The sequence below is a fragment of the Notolabrus celidotus genome, chromosome 6 (genome assembly GCF_009762535.1).
Source record: "Notolabrus celidotus isolate fNotCel1 chromosome 6, fNotCel1.pri, whole genome shotgun sequence".
In the NCBI taxonomy this organism is placed as follows: domain Eukaryota; kingdom Metazoa; phylum Chordata; class Actinopteri; order Labriformes; family Labridae; genus Notolabrus; species Notolabrus celidotus.
In genome coordinates this window covers 27,845,393-27,863,431 of record NC_048277.1, presented here as the reverse complement: position 1 = coordinate 27,863,431, position 18,039 = coordinate 27,845,393, and the positions used below count along the sequence as shown (strand labels likewise).

At 40.1% G+C, this 18,039-nt stretch overlaps 1 protein-coding gene across 1 annotated transcript in view; it reads right to left on the bottom strand.

The window, feature by feature from the left end:
- Positions 1–18,039, bottom strand: part of tmem117 (transmembrane protein 117) — a 65,026-nt gene that overhangs the window by 17,661 nt on the left and 29,326 nt on the right. The window contains exon 4 of the mRNA XM_034684741.1: positions 4,968–5,067. Coding sequence (XP_034540632.1) covers positions 4,968–5,067 — 100 coding nt within the window. The remainder of the gene's footprint in view (positions 1–4,967; positions 5,068–18,039) is intronic.

Below are 18,039 nucleotides of genomic sequence, written 5' to 3'. Positions count from 1 at the left end.
TATGGGGGGATAATTTTTTTCTAATGAGACGGTTCAGAAGATATTAAGATTACAAGTTTTTGCCCAAATAAGGACATGACTGACTTGACTCATGGACGGGAGCACATAGCTGTTGGCTAGGAGGCTGAAACTCCGCCCCTTTACGTCACACTCTGCCTGGTTGAGTTTTGCTTTTCCAATATGGCTGACGCAGCCGATTGGCTTCAAAACAGCTCTCAGGAACAGATGGATGACGTCACGGATACTACGTCCATTATTTATACAGTCTATGGTATTAACCTTTTTTTGAAGTGAAAAACTGAAGGTAAAATCAAAACGTTTTCATGAACATATCCTTTCATTTCTCTGAGGTCATTTTCCTCCCTACTTTTTTTTTTGTAAGCATTCAACTAAGAAATTGTCACCATAGGGCAGAAACCTCGTATCTTCAAAATCACTACTACTGCCACAACCAGGAACCAGGAAAATGTATTTTTTATTGCATAACTAAACACTGCATGAGATTCAACCAAGAGCTTTATTTTAAATACTTCCATCTGTTTAATTTTTGAAAGCCGGCTGAAAGACATCAAGGAAGATCAACAGCATTGATTAAAGGGAAAACAATTAAAATGATTAAATATGGAGATACAAGATTTCTGCCCTACAACAATGAAATACAAAGTGTACATTTGTGAGCTTCAACTGTTCAAAGTTTAAAGTGCACAACATTAAAGTGAAGCAGACATTAAGGCTCCCTCCAACGATGTTTAAACAAGAAGTTAAAAAAATGAATGAAAGTTAAGAAGGGAATCTGAGACATGAGTAAAGAGAGGATGATCAGGTTGGAGTTTTTTATTTTCTTGTAAATGACAGTCTATCCCATTTCCAATAATTCTTGTCTTTGTGCTCTCCTTGTTCTCTAATGAAAGTCATAAGTTCTCAGAGAAGACATCCATCTCATTACACCGTCATCCCCAATGTTATCACCAGGGTTATCAAGTAGGCCCCCTTCCTTTACATGTGTTTAATTCAGATAGAGTCAAAACACCTTGGGGAGACTCAACATTTAGCTCTGGTGTCCCAGAACCACTCCCACTCCCACCATATCCCCACACAAAGAAGGAACATAGAGAGAAGAGTCTGAAGAGAAGTGTTGGAGGCAGAGTTAGGGTAGTTAGCCTGTTTGGGCTGGAGCTCAGCACCACCAGGTTAGACTGTACAATGTACACACTACCTCCCCCTACTGAGGGAAGAGAGGACGGGAGGAGAGAAAAGTAGAGAGAAGAGCCTGTGTTGAGATGTTAGAGAGAAGACGGGGGAGGCAAAGCCAGGGTGAGATGCCTGTTTGGGGTAGAAGTCACCTTTGCTTAAGGTCAATTTTCAAAAGGGATGAGAGGAGAGAGAGGGAGGTTTTCTCTTAATTTTATTTTGGCCCCAACTGGGATTACGTCTCCTCATTCACTGACTTCTTTTAACTACTTTGTCTGACATCTCCTTTACTGCCTTCCACAAGTGCAATGTCCACACATTGCCTAATTCTCCCAGTAACAAGATAGTTTATCATGCCACATGGATACTGTGAATCTTCTACTGGACAAACCCTAACTTCCCACCCTCGCTGTTCAGTTTCTGCTGCCAAATCTGCATTCAGGCTGTTTCCTCTCACACGTTTCCTCTACGGAGTCCTTCCAGGACATCATCAGTTAAAGGAAAAAAAGTCTGCCTAGAAGTGTGAGGCTAAAATCTAAGTGAGGGCTCACTCTCTGTGTTTGAAAAATGAGCCCTAACCTCAACCCCGCCCAAAATCTTTGAAATAAACTGGAAGCTGTTACAAAAAGAAGGAAAGTCATAACGGCAGCAGCTTAATGCAAGAGTTACATTTCAAACAAACACATGAGCGGTGTGTTTAGGTGTCTATGTTCTTTTGGTGATGTAGTCAGTAATAGGATACAAGTGTTCATCCTCTTTCTGCACAAAAACAATTGACTATACCCTACCTATGCTGAATAACTAAATAATCAAAAGGATAAATGAGACAGTTCCAAAAAAAAGCAGCATGGCTTCTTGGAAAATGGCAATTTTGATTTAAAACAATCCCTTTAAATGATTAAAACTTCTGTAAATGTAGTTCATATAGTGATGAATATTGTCTTGTTTCATTTTAATGTTAGTTTTCTTTCCATTGCACACTCCGTCAGCCTTAACGATATAAAAACTCATAAACATCTGACTTCCTAATTGGTGCAGAGTTGTATGAAAAGGTCTTTCATTCCTAAGCATGAAAATCCCCTCTATCTTCTTTGTGTGGAGCTGCTGCAGAGCCAAGGTCAGTTTGTCAATAAAGCGCCTCACTGCAGATACTGTAGCCCGTGTTGGAAAAAGGATTTGAATCAGGCGATCTATGAGATGTTTTTGGCGATGCAGCAATTCGAAAAACAGACACTTCCTGCTCATTCACGGCGTGAAGACATACCGTAAATCTGCTATGCCGAGGAGACACAGAGGTCATCTTCAAAGAGCCTTGTTGAATTAATCGAATGTAAAAAACCTTGTGAGTAATTTCTGGAATCAGCACTTTGCCTCGGCCAAGTTTCCCCCCTCTTTCTAAAACACGCACACCTTCGTCTCCCTGATTCACCTCCTCACTCCCTGCATCCTCCCCGCCTTCCTTCCGACCAGACTTCTACATTTCCCCTTCACCTCTGTTTCTTACTCCTCACCTCCCTCCACCTTCCCTCTCCTCTCCTGTTTCTCCTTTCGCCGCTCTCTTTCTCTGCAGTGTGTACTGTAGAATACTAATGTGACCAGTGAGGGAGCTTGTCAAGTTGTCTCAGCCATGCTGGTGTCAGAGCCCCACTCCTCCCACCACAGGTAGTCCACCCCCGCTGGAGCGCTCCTCCACACTTTGTGTTGACAAATGAACAGAGGAAGGTTTCTCCTCCAACACTATCTGTTCCTCCCTGTGCATTCATTGTTTCCTCTGACCCTTCATAGATCAAACTGCATGTTTCTCTAAGGGTTTGGTAGGAGGCTGCACAGGATCAGCACAGAGAGCTTAAAGGTGTAGGGGGGTTTATAATAGCTGAGAGGACACATGACCTAGAAATTAGAGATGTGTGTGAAGAATGGCTTGACTTTGTATCTTCTATATGATTTTAATGTACTCAGAGAAAGGACTTGGGAGCCATGCTTGCAGCGCTGCAAGTCAACATCATGTATTTCCCACAGGAATGGGATATATGAATAAATATGATATTCACTTCTGTTACAAGCTAAACAGTAGAAATATATGGACTTACAAGTACAATTACCATGCTAAAGTGACATCTTATAATGTCTGGATTGCTACTGTACAGCTGGTTTCACACATGCCCTACATAAACTTTGGGGGGGATGTGAAACACTGTATTTGTTGTTATTTTTAACTCATTTTTGGGGCATTTTTGCCATTAACGGATAGGACAGCTGAAAAGAGACAGGAAAGGCGGGGAGTAAAGAATTGGGGTAGACAAAAAAAAACAAAAAACAGATACAGAAATATGTAAATAATTGTTTACCTCAAGGAAAAAGGTGTTATAATAGTTCCTGAATTTGATGCATTTTTTGTCATTGACTAAAAGAAATGATTCAATAGGGACTTGAACTCTAGAGGGAAAATTGAAAACTTTGGAAGTGACTGCAAATTTCTGTTTGTGAATGAAAAACTTGCCATATAGTATAATGAAGTTTATGACATGTTCAAGAGCAATATTTTCCTTGCTATCATAATAACAAACAACGTCTTTGAGTTTAACAGAATAAACATCATTAGCAGCTGAAAAAAAAAAAAGAATTGGGGAAGACATGAAGCAAATGGCTGTGGCCAGGAGTCAAACCAGCAACCTCTGCACAAGGACTAAAGCCTCTGTATATAGGGTGCACGCTTAAACAGTTAGGCCAACGCAAGCGGCTACCTTCGGCTATGAGAATTGAAGCCAATGTGGAATTGTTAAAAACTGCAGTTCTCCAAATGTATGAGCCGGAAGTACTGGAAACCACATACACACCAATTCAAAAAAGGTGATCTTAGCAGCAATAGTAAACATGTTTACAGCCTGGTACAAAAGTAGTCTGAAAAGCTCATATCTCTTTCGGTACACACTGTACGCCGGGTGAATTTTTTCATAAAGCGGCAGTTTTGAAGATATTAAGATTACTCGTTTTCCATAATTAGAGGAACAGCTGACATGACTGACAGGTGGGAACACTGTAGGCTGTTGGCTAGGAGGCTCAAAGCCCGCCTCTTTACCTTACACTAGCTCAACAGAAGTTAGGTTGAGTTCAGCACTTCTAATATGGCACCCGCCGATGATAGGCTTCAAAACAGCGCTTCAGGAACAGATGGGTGACTTCACAGATGCTACGTCCATTTATTATACAGTCCACCACGGCCAACCGTGTGCCCTGAATCACTGTTTTGTAAGGATCTCTCCTTACAGCATGCGGTCAATTTATTAATTAGGGTTCCATTTAGAGTAAAACAGATGACTAAGTAGGTTTTGGTCTGGGGGGCGGCCAAAGAGTCCTGTCAATCAGGATCAAGCTATACGGTTAGGGTGAGTGCAATAGCAACGTGCATTGACACTTTCGTCCTTTTGGGATCTAAACATTTTATTCACTGTCCAAAATGACAGACGCAGTTGTATTCAGTGAAAGGTTAATTTGTAATGAGATTCAGTGTTGTAGAAGTAGATTTTTGACCTGCAAGCTGAAACAATTGAGCAGATCACCACAATAATGTGATTTTACATCCTGCAACGACATTATCTGCCTGCAACAAATCAACACTGATTTCATGGATAAAGTGGGGAAGATAATGTGTTTTATTAATGCAGAACATAAATTCACATTTCTGCCTTCAGTGCTGCATAATTTAATCTCTTTGTATCTCACAAATGCAAATGAGGCTATATAATGCTTGGGTTGCATTCGACTTTAAATCTCACCATCCAAGCAGTGACAAAGTCTCCCATCCAGGTTCCCACTGCAGCGATCTTCATGAAGCTCTCATTCCTGATGCCCATGTACTCTGTCACCATGTGAGGCCTGCAAGGAAAGAAGACCTTGAGTTAAGAGGGCATAAAAAATGTAGCACATGTTATAGAGGGTTGTAAAAAGCGGGCAGAAAAGGGGAGGTGGTAAGAAGTCTGACAAAAAGAGCCAACAGAGACAGAGAAAGCGAGAGCGGGGTGAAAGAGAAATGGTCACTCCCGCTAAGTATCATGATGCTAGCTGTCAGAGTCAATCAATGTCAATCTAATCCTGAGAAAACAATGAGCGATGGCTCTACCTCCTATAAAGCCCCGAGGATTGTAAACAATTTACACCAGCGCAGCGGAATTCATGCAGTACCCCTGCTTTCATTTGGTCCTGCAGTGTTTGGCAAATTATCCATTTGTTGGCAAATTTGTCTCGTGTCTAGTTGATTTCGAATCAACGCTGCCCTCCCGATGAGATCCCCCTTGTTAATGCCTCGCATGTGAGTGCGCTCAGTTAACATCAACTGCTGCAGCACACAAGCGAAACACAGACTAGGCCGTGACACGCCATTAGAGAGACAATCTTACATGCAAGAGCATCTGATAAGATATGACATGCTTTCTTCGTAGTCCTAGTTTTGCCTTCATCTCTGTACAGTAAGTGAAGATGAGAAGCTTTTGTTCACCCAACACACTCGCACACACTCCCACATGCACCACATCAGTCTATTTTCTCCAGGTAATAGCACAGGGAGGGAGGAAAAGTGGGTCAGTCGCCTCCTATATGGGACTTGTGCCGGGGAGAGAGGAGGAGAACAGAGGGGAGCGAGGAGGCCTGTTTGATCTACTGGCAGCCAGTGTCTTAGATGCTGAGTGGAGCAGGTGGGCGCCTATCACCTCCCCCTCGAGCCCCCTGCAGGTCACACTCATGAATATAATAGATGGCGATGGATAAGGCTCTGGCTGTGCTTTCAAGGGGTCGTATTTGCAGTCAATGGCTCCATTTGTCTTTGTTTTCCCAGGTCATTTTCTGGCCGCAAGCAAACACCAATAAAAATGTTTTCTATTGCAAAGAGGGCTCAACCTACCTACAAACACGAGGGTGTGTGGTTCATTTCCTTTTCTTATTTATATTTCCATTTGACGGCTCACTGTGATTCATTTAGATTTTTAGCTGATTGCATTAGGACCCTTAGTTGGCGTTCTGTTCATGTGGTAAACAAATCATTCTTTGACAAGTCGTAATTTGTTGGAAAGCAATAAATTGTAATTCTTTTACACCATTAGCTAATGTGGAAGCTTTAATAGGTATTCATTTTTAATTCATGTTAATTGCTCATGCCATTCACTCACAGAATGTATGGGGGGGGTCTAAAAGAATAACAAAGGCTCATATACAAGAATACATACAGAACCACGTCGATGACTCATAGAAGGCCAGTGACCTGGAAATGCTTCCACCTCCTCTTAGCCTACTGTCTCCATTTCCAATTTGTCAGTCAACTTGAACAATTCTTTATGCGTAAGAGGAAGGTACACATTCCTCTTACGCGTGGAATAACTCTTTGTGTTATGACATTTTTGATGTAAAGAATGGTTTGTTTCCTACTTTTTCTGCTGCGTAAATTTTGAATTTTCATTCATTTATTCATTTTTCAAATTTCCATGTTTCCAATAATGCATACATGTTTTGATCTTACATGGTAAAATTGATTTGTTTTTTTAAATTTCATGTGAGGACAGACAGATTCAGACACAAATAACAAAGCTCCTCCCTGATTGGTCCATCACAGAAGGTAACAGGAAATAAAAGCTGTGGTAAAACCATAGACTGTAAAAAATATGGACGTAGTATCCGTGACGTCACCCATCTGTTTCTGAAGAGCTGTTTTGAGACCAATCGGCTGCGGCAGCCATATTGCTTCTGTCGAGCCAGTGTGACGTAAAGAGGCGGGCTTTGAGCCTCCTAGCCAACAGCTGCAGTGTTCCCACAGGCAGCTGTGCCTCTCATTGGAAGACTGGTAATCTCAATATCTTCGAAATTGCCGAATTAGAAAAAAATTCACCCCCCTCACAGTGAGAGGACATCGAGAAATTAGCTATTCAGACTACACTCGTCTTTTGTACCAGGCTGTAAACATGTTTATTAATGCTGCAAATATCGTCTTTTTCCCATTCATGTGTATGTGACTTCCGGTACTTCCGGAGCCAGCCTCAAGCGGATCCTCGATGAACTGCAGCTTCTAACACTTCCGCATTGACTCATATTTTTAGACCGGAGGTTGCCGCTTGGGTAAAACAGCAAACAGTTGGTGTTGTCATCTTTCACAAAAGGCTGTGGAGTGTCAATGTAATGATCCACTAAATGTAAAAAGCGAACAACTTTAACACACAGTTATGCCCTGTGTCCCAGCTTGCAGAATTTCTGGATTGGTATTTAATTGGATCTTTAATTTTCTTTCACAAGTTCTTGGGGGTTGAGATTAAACCTGATCCCGTATTGATCATCTTTGGGGTGTCAGAGGGGCTCAGGAACCTCCACGTCTCTAAACACTGTCTTTTATCTTACGGGCTGCTTACTGCTAAGAAACTGACCCTCCTATTTTGGAAGAAGAAAGAAGCACCTACTCTCAAATTATGGTTAACAAAGATGACGGACACACTTCATTTGGAGAGAATTAGATGTAGTCTTAAAAACAGACTTGAGAAATTTGAAAAAATTTGGCACCCACTGATCTCCTTTTTGCAGAGCTGAAATGATCGACTTTTAGTACATTGTCAGGTAGCACTCATTTGCAGGGTTGAGGGAGGGGGAGGGTGGGATAGTTATTGTTCTACTGTAAACTTAGTTCTCTGAAGAAGACAGTTTTGCCTGATGATAAGGAATGAATAATCCAAATCAGTGATAATGTAGTTTGTGAGATCAGGCCTTTGAATTGCACTGTTATATGAAAATTGAATGTCTATGTGGATGCTTTGGGGAGATCTTGTTTCCTTAATAAACACATTGAAACACAAAAGTAAAACGAAGAAAGCTCTCCATTCCACCCACAAATGACCTGTTTTGATGGATAAGAGATAATTGTCTGCTTGTATTAATACCAGTACAGCACTGGCCCCTGATAATGTATAAAATGAGGAGTCTGGTTACAAACCATTGACTGTATATAAAGATGGATGACTTAACTCATCTTATTGAACAAAAGTGATGCCAACACCAGTGCTGCTATCTTCCACTGCTGATGTGAATTCAGACATTTGCTTTTGGAGCTGAGGTCTGACGTCCCACCTCTCCAGCTAAATAAAACAGATTTAACCAGTAAAAAGGAAGAGGTCCCTCAGGTCTTTGCAGTCTATAGCTAAAGAGATTCTTGTGTCACTTTGCATTTAGTCTCCCTTTGCTGTTCTTCCTCTTCATTGCTGATCTGTATGCTACAGGAACTGCATTTGTCAACAGAGCTGTCTACTATGGTGCTATATGCCTTTTTTATAGCATCAAATAACTAATTAAAAATAAAACTGTCATTGAGTTATCACTTGGAAATCAAAAAGCGTAATAAGAATTAACTTTTTTTTAAAATGTATACTCAAGACTTACCTCTTTAATCTAGCTTTTAATTTGGAGTAATTTATTTTTATCCCGGGACTGCATTACTATTATTATTATTATTTTTATAATTATTGGAATCATTGCTTTAACATTTATTGATCAAATTTAATTATTTATTTATCTATTTATTTATTGTATTCATCTGATCTTGTTAATGCTACCTTATTTTTAACTTTTCTTTCTAAGATTACTTATTTTATGAATTTTACTGTATTAATTTTATTTAATTTTTAACTATTTTATTTATAATCATGCCTTTTATAATTGTACCATTGCTGTTGTTTTCTGTCTCTCTGTTATTCTCTGAAGCACTTTGGGCTGCATGTTTTTATGTATGAAAGGTGCTATATAAATAAAGTTGAGTTGAGTTGAGAGAACTACGATGACAGAATCTATGTATGAGTATAATGTATTTGAAGGGAATTTTGATTCTACACTTCGACCCATGTCCCATCTGATCATATGGAGGAGGTGGGCTTAACGACTCATACTGCAACTTAAGAGTAGAAGAAGCTCCAAATAATCTGGTTTCATGTTTGGTAAAGCTGTCATGCAGATCTTTCTTTAACAGTTTAAGTTGTGATATTTTTTTATTTGTTTGTAGAGGACCTCTTGTCGTAAATCAAATACATTTTTGTGGTTTTTCTTTTTTGTGACCGGCTTGCAGAAATGTGAGAAAGCAAAGTCCTGCACGCCTGTCCATCTTTTCCATTCACACTGCCTGCCATCCACAAGTAAATCATAACTGCTAAACGTTGGTAATACAGAACATAAATGATTAATCATAGGAAGCCAGTTGACTGTTTTTAACTTCCCATTGACCCCCCATTGTGCTGAAATAACCTTCCCTGGAAGTAAACATTATAAATCACGCGTGGTCAATGCAGCATGCATTCAGCAGATTTGACAGGATTTTATCGACAGAAAGGCGCACTACTGCGGGTGACGTATTGCCTCACTTGAGTCCGCAAATAAAACAGTCTTGATTGGAATGGCGATTTATATCTGCATTAAGTCACTGAGACACTCAGCTGCCTGGCACTGCTCCCGTTACCATGGAGATCCCATTGGGAGTCATTAACCCACAGCTAAAACTCTGATCGATACTTCTAGAAATGCTGTCTGGCACCACATGCTAGGCTTTAAATCTAAAAAAGAAACTACCCCGCCGCCAACCCCTGCCCTTCTCCCATATTTAATTGAGCAAATGTTACCCCTGCGCTGAAAGTTAAGAGTTGCTTTTTTTTAATAAAGAGCACCTAGGATGAGTTTAGGGACTCTTCGCACAGCATGATCAGAGGCAGGACTCTTTGACTTATTCATACTGACTGAAAATTTAATGGCCTTTAGAGCCGGATGACCTAATGAGAGAATTCAGCGTAGTGGAACATCAGTACAGTAGCACCATGAATAATCAGCCCCAAAATGGCTCCCGTGGCTTAATCGCAGAGCCAGTGGCAGTGTCAGTGCCAGCGCAGCCGGCTCAGCCAGCTCTGACCCTCTGTGGAGTGTTATCAGGTTTCACACACTTGTTCAGACATAATGTTGAAGGACATTTTGATGCCTTTCAAAGTCTTGTTCCATTACATGCTAGAAATTACGATTTTGCACTGCAGAGGGTATAGAGTTATAAAAGTTATGAGTTTGGACATAACCCCTGTTTGACATTAAAGGGAGAAAAAGTTTAAGTTTAACTGTTGTATTAAAGTAGCATCTGAAAGGTCATTGCTGTTTTATTTCAGAGTGCTTAAAAGTAACTATTATTGCTTGGAGACTGTTTGAAACTTCAGCCTGAACTTAATGTCATCATATTTTAATTCCAAAAGGTGAGTTTCTGCTGGTACTTCTTTACAATGTCTGGACCTTCCTCTACAGAGCACCCAGATTCAATTCATTAAAAAAGTAAGAACAAATTTTGTTAATTCAAAGAAGTCTTCAACACGTAAATGCTCTTGAAATAATTTTAAAAATCGGAGTAAAAGCAGGACTTAACACAGGAAAAATGTTTGAAGGAAGGATGTAAAGAGATCACTGACTCGTTGACCTGCTTTTGTCTGTCACTACTCATGAACACATCTTTATTCCTCTATTTGTCCTTTTAATTTCAGTCAAACTGCTGCTTTTTTCCCACATAAAATAGATGACCATCTCTATACCTGACAAATTATTGATTGGTATTGCCCGGCTGTGTTAAATGCTTGACTCTGATTGGTCAAAACCCCTTCACAACTGTAATTATTACAATAAAAAAATATTATTGTAATAATTCTCAACAACAAAAGTGACACCAAAGACCACCTGATCATCCATATCATCACAAATCAACCCAAAGGAGCCCAGCACATTTCCCCTCTGCCTGTTGACACTGTGGTAAAATCGTTAGTATCTATCTCAGGCAGGCCTTGTGAATGATGACAGTTACTGGGCACAGACGTGAGAAAACCTGAGAAGCTACTGGACCCCGACCAACTCTGATAAGGGACAAGTTGGGCAAGATCCCGTCCTGCAATTTAGAGAACAGCATCAGAGCTGGTGAGAGCATCTCTAAGTTGACGACCACTGCAAAACCATAATCGGGACTGATGATATAGCAACTAGCAAAAAGCAACAAGTTTAAAAGCTACAACGCTTCCCTATTTATGTTTGTGTCTAGGGTTGTGAAATTCCGGGAATTTTCAAAGTTGGAAACTATCCATGGGAAGTAACAGGAATTTATGGGAATATACCAGGAGTTTACTAAACTGAATCAGAATCAGAATCAGAATCAGAATCAGCTTTATTCGCCAAGTATGCTTGAACACACAAGGAATTTGACTTTAGTAAACTGTGCTCTCTTTGTACAAGGCATAAGAATAGGAATAAGAATAAGAACTACAATAAAACATAAAATACAAATATAATAACAATAACCTTAGCTATAAATACAAAGAAACAACAAATAGGCATGACTAATATGTACAGGCTAAAATAATATGATAAAGTGCAGTGGTGAGTTGCAGAGGTAGTTTTACATTATAAAAATAGTAGTTAAATAATACAAAAAATTGAAATATGGAATTCTGCTTGAGAATTGTTGCATTGTGTATCTACATGTATATTTACAGAGAGTATTTATCTGACAGGTATGACACTGTTATGGTTTAGTGTTCATCAGAGTGACAGCCTGGGGGAAGAAACTGTTCTTATGGCGGGTTGTTTTGGCGCACAGTGATCTGTAGCGCCTGCCGGAGGGGAGGAGTTTGAAGAATTTGTGTCCAGGGTGTGAGGGGTCAGCGGTGATGCTACCTGCCCGTTTCCTGGCCCGGGACCGGTACAAGTCCTGGATGGGGGGCAGGTCGACACCGATGATTTTTTCTGCAGTCCTTATAGTCCGTTGCAGTCTGTGTTTGTCTAGTTTGGTTGTAGAGCCAAACCAGACAGTAGGTCAGACAGAATGTTGGCTCTTAATAGGGAACTTAAAAATAGTTGGGGAAAATATGTTTTAGCATAATCCTGATTAAAACAACCAGATATTTAACTCAACATTCATGGTTTTGTTCTTCAATGAAAGAATTGATTGTTCAATAAAATATGTGACACTTGATAAAGTTCTACTGACAAATAAATCTGTTTTAATTGTATTATTTTGGATGGATGTCTGCTTATAACAAAACACATATTTATGCTTTGATATGATACCTTTCCATTAAATTACCCTCAATTCCCAGTTAATTCCCATATATTCCCATAATTCCTATGGAAAGTTTCCAATTTGGAATATTTCCAAAATTCCCCAGGTTAACTTCCCTAAATTTACCAGAAACTTTCCGGATATTTACCAGAAATTTTCCACCCCTTTGCAACCCTATTTGTGTCACCTTCAAAAATGAAGGAGGGCAGCTGAAAGAAGACAAAAATGTCAACATAGATATTCTTGCTGAAGCCACATAAGTGCAGAAGCTTGTAAATTTTTGAGATTGCCAGTAGCATTTAGTAACGAACGCGTTATGAAACGCTGATGAAAGCCTAAGGCTGAAAACATAAACTCTTCTTTTATGGTTTCCAGTACAGCAGGTAAACGAGCCTTTTAAGTTTCACCATGGAAATTAAAAGGCTCTTGATACAAAAGCTTTTGATTTTCTATTACCCCAATAAACCAACCTGCAGTGCCACAACACTACACCAACAAACTGTATTATAAACCACTCAGTCCCTCCAACCCTACTACTCCAACACTATATATATTCATTTGAAAAAAACGTTGGGGATTTACTTTGAAGTTCTACTTAATGGTTTTAATGCAAAACAGGAGCCCTGATAATTAAAGTTATGGAATACTTTGAGAAAGACACATCATATACCCTGGTCTCTATCACGTCTTCATGCTGTTCTTATTCATTCGTTTTCTCCGTCACACACTGACTGTGATTTAGTGGCCGTGGTAGCTGTGTGACCTCTCCTGCCCTGTAAAGGTGTTGACTCATTCACAACATTAAATTGGGACCTTGGCTGGCTCCATGTTTGAATGCATTGCCTTTCTCCCTCCTGTGCACTACACTTCCCAGCCTCGTATTTACAGCAGACAAACGCTGAGCAGCAGCAGTTACCAGGGAGCATAAAGCTGTCAATACACACTCTCTTCACTATCCGTACACTATCTCCCAAGGCAACTTAAAACTTCAATCTCAATTCCTCTCTACAGAACAGAATCAGCTCCGGTATTTTTTTTAAACTAGCAGGAGATTGAGTCCTGTAGTCCTTTTCACTCCTCTCTGGCTTCGGGGCCAGAGTGAACATTGTCAGGCATTTACCAGCACTGGTTTAACATGAAACACGTGGGGATGTCCTGATCAGCTTTGTTGCCCCCGATCAGATTTTTTATATATTGAGTATCTGCTGACTTTCAATCCTATACTTGTACCTTGATAACAGAGCTGCACACCCTTTGTCAAAATTCTACTGAGAATGACGTGACAGCTTAGTTCAACTTTAATATTCAGTCACTGAAATAACTCACAAATCCACTTCATGCTGTATTATAACACACACTGTGGATCCAGACAGAGACGGCAAAAACCTGCATTCTCCACCACAGAGATGGGCTTATTGTCCAGAGCGATGAATTCAACCACCTCCTCTGTAATCATTTCGGCCTTTCCACTCTCTCAGGGATATCTTTAAAAGTCAAGAGGTTGTTGCTTTGACAAAGCAGCTTTTCCTCTGTTACTTTAGTGAACACGCTGTATTCTGTTACAGGGTTAGTTTTTAGATGTTGTATCAAACTGGTAGTGTAGGCTCACCTAGCTGAATATAAGAGAATAATAAGCGGGACATCGATATGGAACTCCAGACATTGCTTACATTTTATTGTACACACATGCACAATCAGCCAGATTGCAACAACAACCGCTATACGGCTTCCTACAGTACTTCTGCAGGAACACACGGTTCAAAAACATGAAAAAATGAATCAAACACAGGAAATATAACTACTACTACTACTACTATCTGTCTCATCACAAACATATCTCTCTGCTTAATTCTCCTCCATCCCCTTTTCCAACACCAACTCGGTTGAGGCAGATGGCTGTCTATCATGAGTCTGGTTCTGCTCGAGGTTTCTGCCTGTTAAAAGGAAGTTTGTTGCTGTAACTAGCTAAATACTGTGAGGTGCAATGCTCATGGTGGATTGAGATGAGATAAGACAGAGTCCTGTCAGTAAGAGGGGACTGGATCTTATCCTGTCTTGATCATGGGTCTTTGTTAATAATATAACAAAGAGTACGGTCTAGACCTGCTATGTTTGTAAAAGCGTCTTGAGAGGTTTGTTGTGATTTGGTGCTATACAAATAAAGATTGATTGATTGATATTGAACGCAGCTCTACCATCTCGGGAAACGATTGTATTAAATATACTGCAAGTTAAAATATTTCTACACTGCTGACATTTGAACCATGGAGTGGCTAATACTAAAATACTTGTGTGCTTACGTTCTGACGCAGCCCGTGCTCAGTTTAACAGAGATGACGTAAATGATCAGGGTGAGATGATTGGCTCAAATTACCAGTTCAAAAATGCCTAAATTGACTCTGATAGATTAGATCGAGATCAGGACATCATCGACATGAGGGGTCAGATGATTCAATCACAAAAGAGTAGACTGAGTAGAGGTGGAATCAAGCGGCAAACTCCGGTCTCAAACGATGAAGCCAATGCGGAAGTGATATAAACTGCAATACATCAAAAATCCGCTTGAGGCTGGCTGCAGAAACACCGGAAACCACATAGATATGAAAGGGAAAAAGACGATCTTTGCAGCATTAATAAACATGTTTACAGCCTGGTTCAAAAAACGGCTTGGCCCTACAACGCTAATCTCTCTAATGGCACACACTGTATGGGGGTGAATTTTTTTCTAACATGACGGTTAAGAAGATATTAAGATTATGAGTTTTGCCCAAATAAGGACATGACTGACGTGACTCCCGGTCGGGAACACACAGCCATTGGCTAAGAGACTCACACTACGTCACACTCTGCCTAGTTGAGTTCCGCATTACCAATATGGCTGCTGCCGTCGATTTGCTTCAAAACAGCTCTCAGGAACAGATGGGTGACGTCACGGATACTACGTCCATATTTTATACAGTCTATGGGTGGAATGCATCCAAGATGAATTAAGGGTAGACTAAGTAATCGGACCATTTTCAATGGAAGTTTGAAGGCCACATGTGACTTTCTATTAGCAGTGTGTGCATGCATGTGTCCTTGGTCACAAGGCTTACAGAATTAACCACTCCATTGGAATAAGTGATAGTTTTGGTGCATGTGGTAAAATCAAGACACGTTCCAATATATTATTTTCCAATATCATGGAGCCCTTACTTCTTCAATTGTTAAGACAGAGTTTTAAAGAGCTAGGCTTTATGATCAAAGGATCGGGTTTGTTAAGTGTCCATTCTCTGCATATGTATGTCGCCTCTCTCTATATATCTCTCTCTTTCTCTCTCTCTCTCTCTCTCTCTCTCTCTCTCTTAAATTGACATTTCATTACACAAAAGTTACCAAAAATGTTTGTTTTTGCCGTCAAATGTATTTCTTTAAGACAGAATATTGAAGTCAGTCAAACTTGGGATAGGCAGGTCAGACTTTGAAAACGTTCAGAGATCAGAATAGGCAAAAGAAATTGCTTTCTGTGCAACTCTAATGAAAATGTTCCACCTTCAAACAATGAAAGCAAAATACATTTGTGATTGTTGTTATTATATATGTGAAAGACAAAGCAGAGGAGACATAAGTAGATGGAGTGTGGAAGTGCTGTACTACACACTAACATGCATGGACAATCAATCAGCCCTGCTACATAACCCCCTCCCCACCTTCCATCCACTCACTCACTCTCACACACACACACACACACACACACACACACACACACACACACACACACACACACACACACACACACACACACACACACACACACACACACACACACACACACACACACACACACACACACACTCGTCTATAACATAATATAAAACATACATTGTATACTCCCAGTGGACACCCACTGCTGTCAAGGTTATGATAGTTTGTTGTTTACAACTGTGGCTGTTTCTCTTTATGTGACAGTGACGTATGTGTCGGCTGCAGCCTCCACAGACGCTCCTCCTCTCTGTCCCAGAAAGCAGCGGGATAATGTAATCAGAGAGGAAATGACTGAGTTCACTGCTACATATAGCACACAGACTGTTCAACAGATATTCTGAGTGAGAAAGAGAAAATGACTTTGGAGGGAAAGCTTGACACGACTTAAACACTCCTTAAATAAATAATGAATCATTTATCAGATAGCAGCGTAGTGTGCATGTGTAGGAGTGTGAAAGACAGCAGGAGATAAGCTCAGAAAGTCACAGTGGGTGTGTGTAAGAATGAAAGAGACAGAGGCAAAGAAAGGCCAATTAATTCAAACGGCAAGGTATTTAAAGCAATTAACAAACAGCATCAGGTTTCTAGATCAAGTCACAGCTGTTTCTCTCAATGTAGTGAGGTGTTTTTGTATTTAACCAAAAATTATGTCACAAAACAAGAAAAAGACAAACCCCCCTGTGATTGTTTTAATTATAGATTGATTGAACTGTGCCAGATAGCTTTTTGTGTTCAATTTTAATCCATAGACAGAGTCAGCAGCAGCCCCAGCATCATCATCGTGTTAAAGCAGAAAATCAGACCCCTAAGTTAAACCCATCCTCCTGTAGCCAGAACCAGAGAGAAGGAGAGCAAAGCACACTGAATTTATCATGAAGATTCATCATGAGTCAACAAAGAATATTTAGAGTCTTTTAGTTTCATGTTTATTTTTTGCACCAAATATCAGAAGGTAATATCAATATGAGCATAAATGAGTCTGGATTAACAGGGGGGCAAAATATCAATATGACAATATCATTGTCCTGACGTGTGTGATGAAATTATCCATACACCAGAGCTAATCATCTATATTGAAAATGTTCTTCACTCTAAACTGATTTCTCTGCCAATCTGACTCACCACGTCGCTACTTCATGATTCATTGCAGTGCCGCTGATCACATGTATGAGGGTAACGTGAATGGAAATTAACTGGCAGAAGAAGAAGTTGACAGCTGGAAATGGGAGATGAAGACAGCAGGATAATGCTGAACATGGGTGAAAAGAAGTTAAGAGATGGGCTGGCTACTTTCAAAAGCAAAAAGAAGAAAGAAAATAAAGATTTTTCTATGTTCTCTGAAGAGCCAAGTTGTTTGTGACCTATCACTCGGCCATCTGCTTCCACAGTGCTGTGTTCATGTAGTGAAGTCAGGTAACACAAAAATGACAATGTTAAAGAAAACTAAACTCAACAGAGGTTGAAGGTTTTACGTAGGTTGATCGTTTTACATTAAAATCCATTTTAAAAGCATAGACTGTATAAAATGTGGACGTAGTATCCGTGACGTCACCCATCTGTTCCTGAGCGCTGTCTTGAAGCCAATCGGCGGTGGCAGCCATATTGGAAATGCGGAACTCAACCAGGCAGAGTGTGACGTAAAGTGATGGAGTTTGAGCCTCCTAGCCAACAGCTATGTGTTCCTGTCCGGGAGTAAAGTCAGTCATGTTCTTATTTGGGCAAAAACTCGTAATCTTAATATCTTCTGAATGTATACTTTGCTGACATCAGCAAGCCAACCATAATCACATATTTAAACACCACTAGTATGGAAGTGATTTGGCTTTAACTTTTTATTCTAAAAAAAAAAAAAAGCTATCCAAGTTTTCCTACCTTAAACTCCTGGACCAAGAAGCTACACCCTAGAAAAGTCTGACACCGAACCAACATCAAGTCCCAGTGAGAACAAAACTTCTCCAAATGTGAGAGAGATTTTTTGGGATTAGTAAGTGATCATACACTACTGGTCAAAAGTT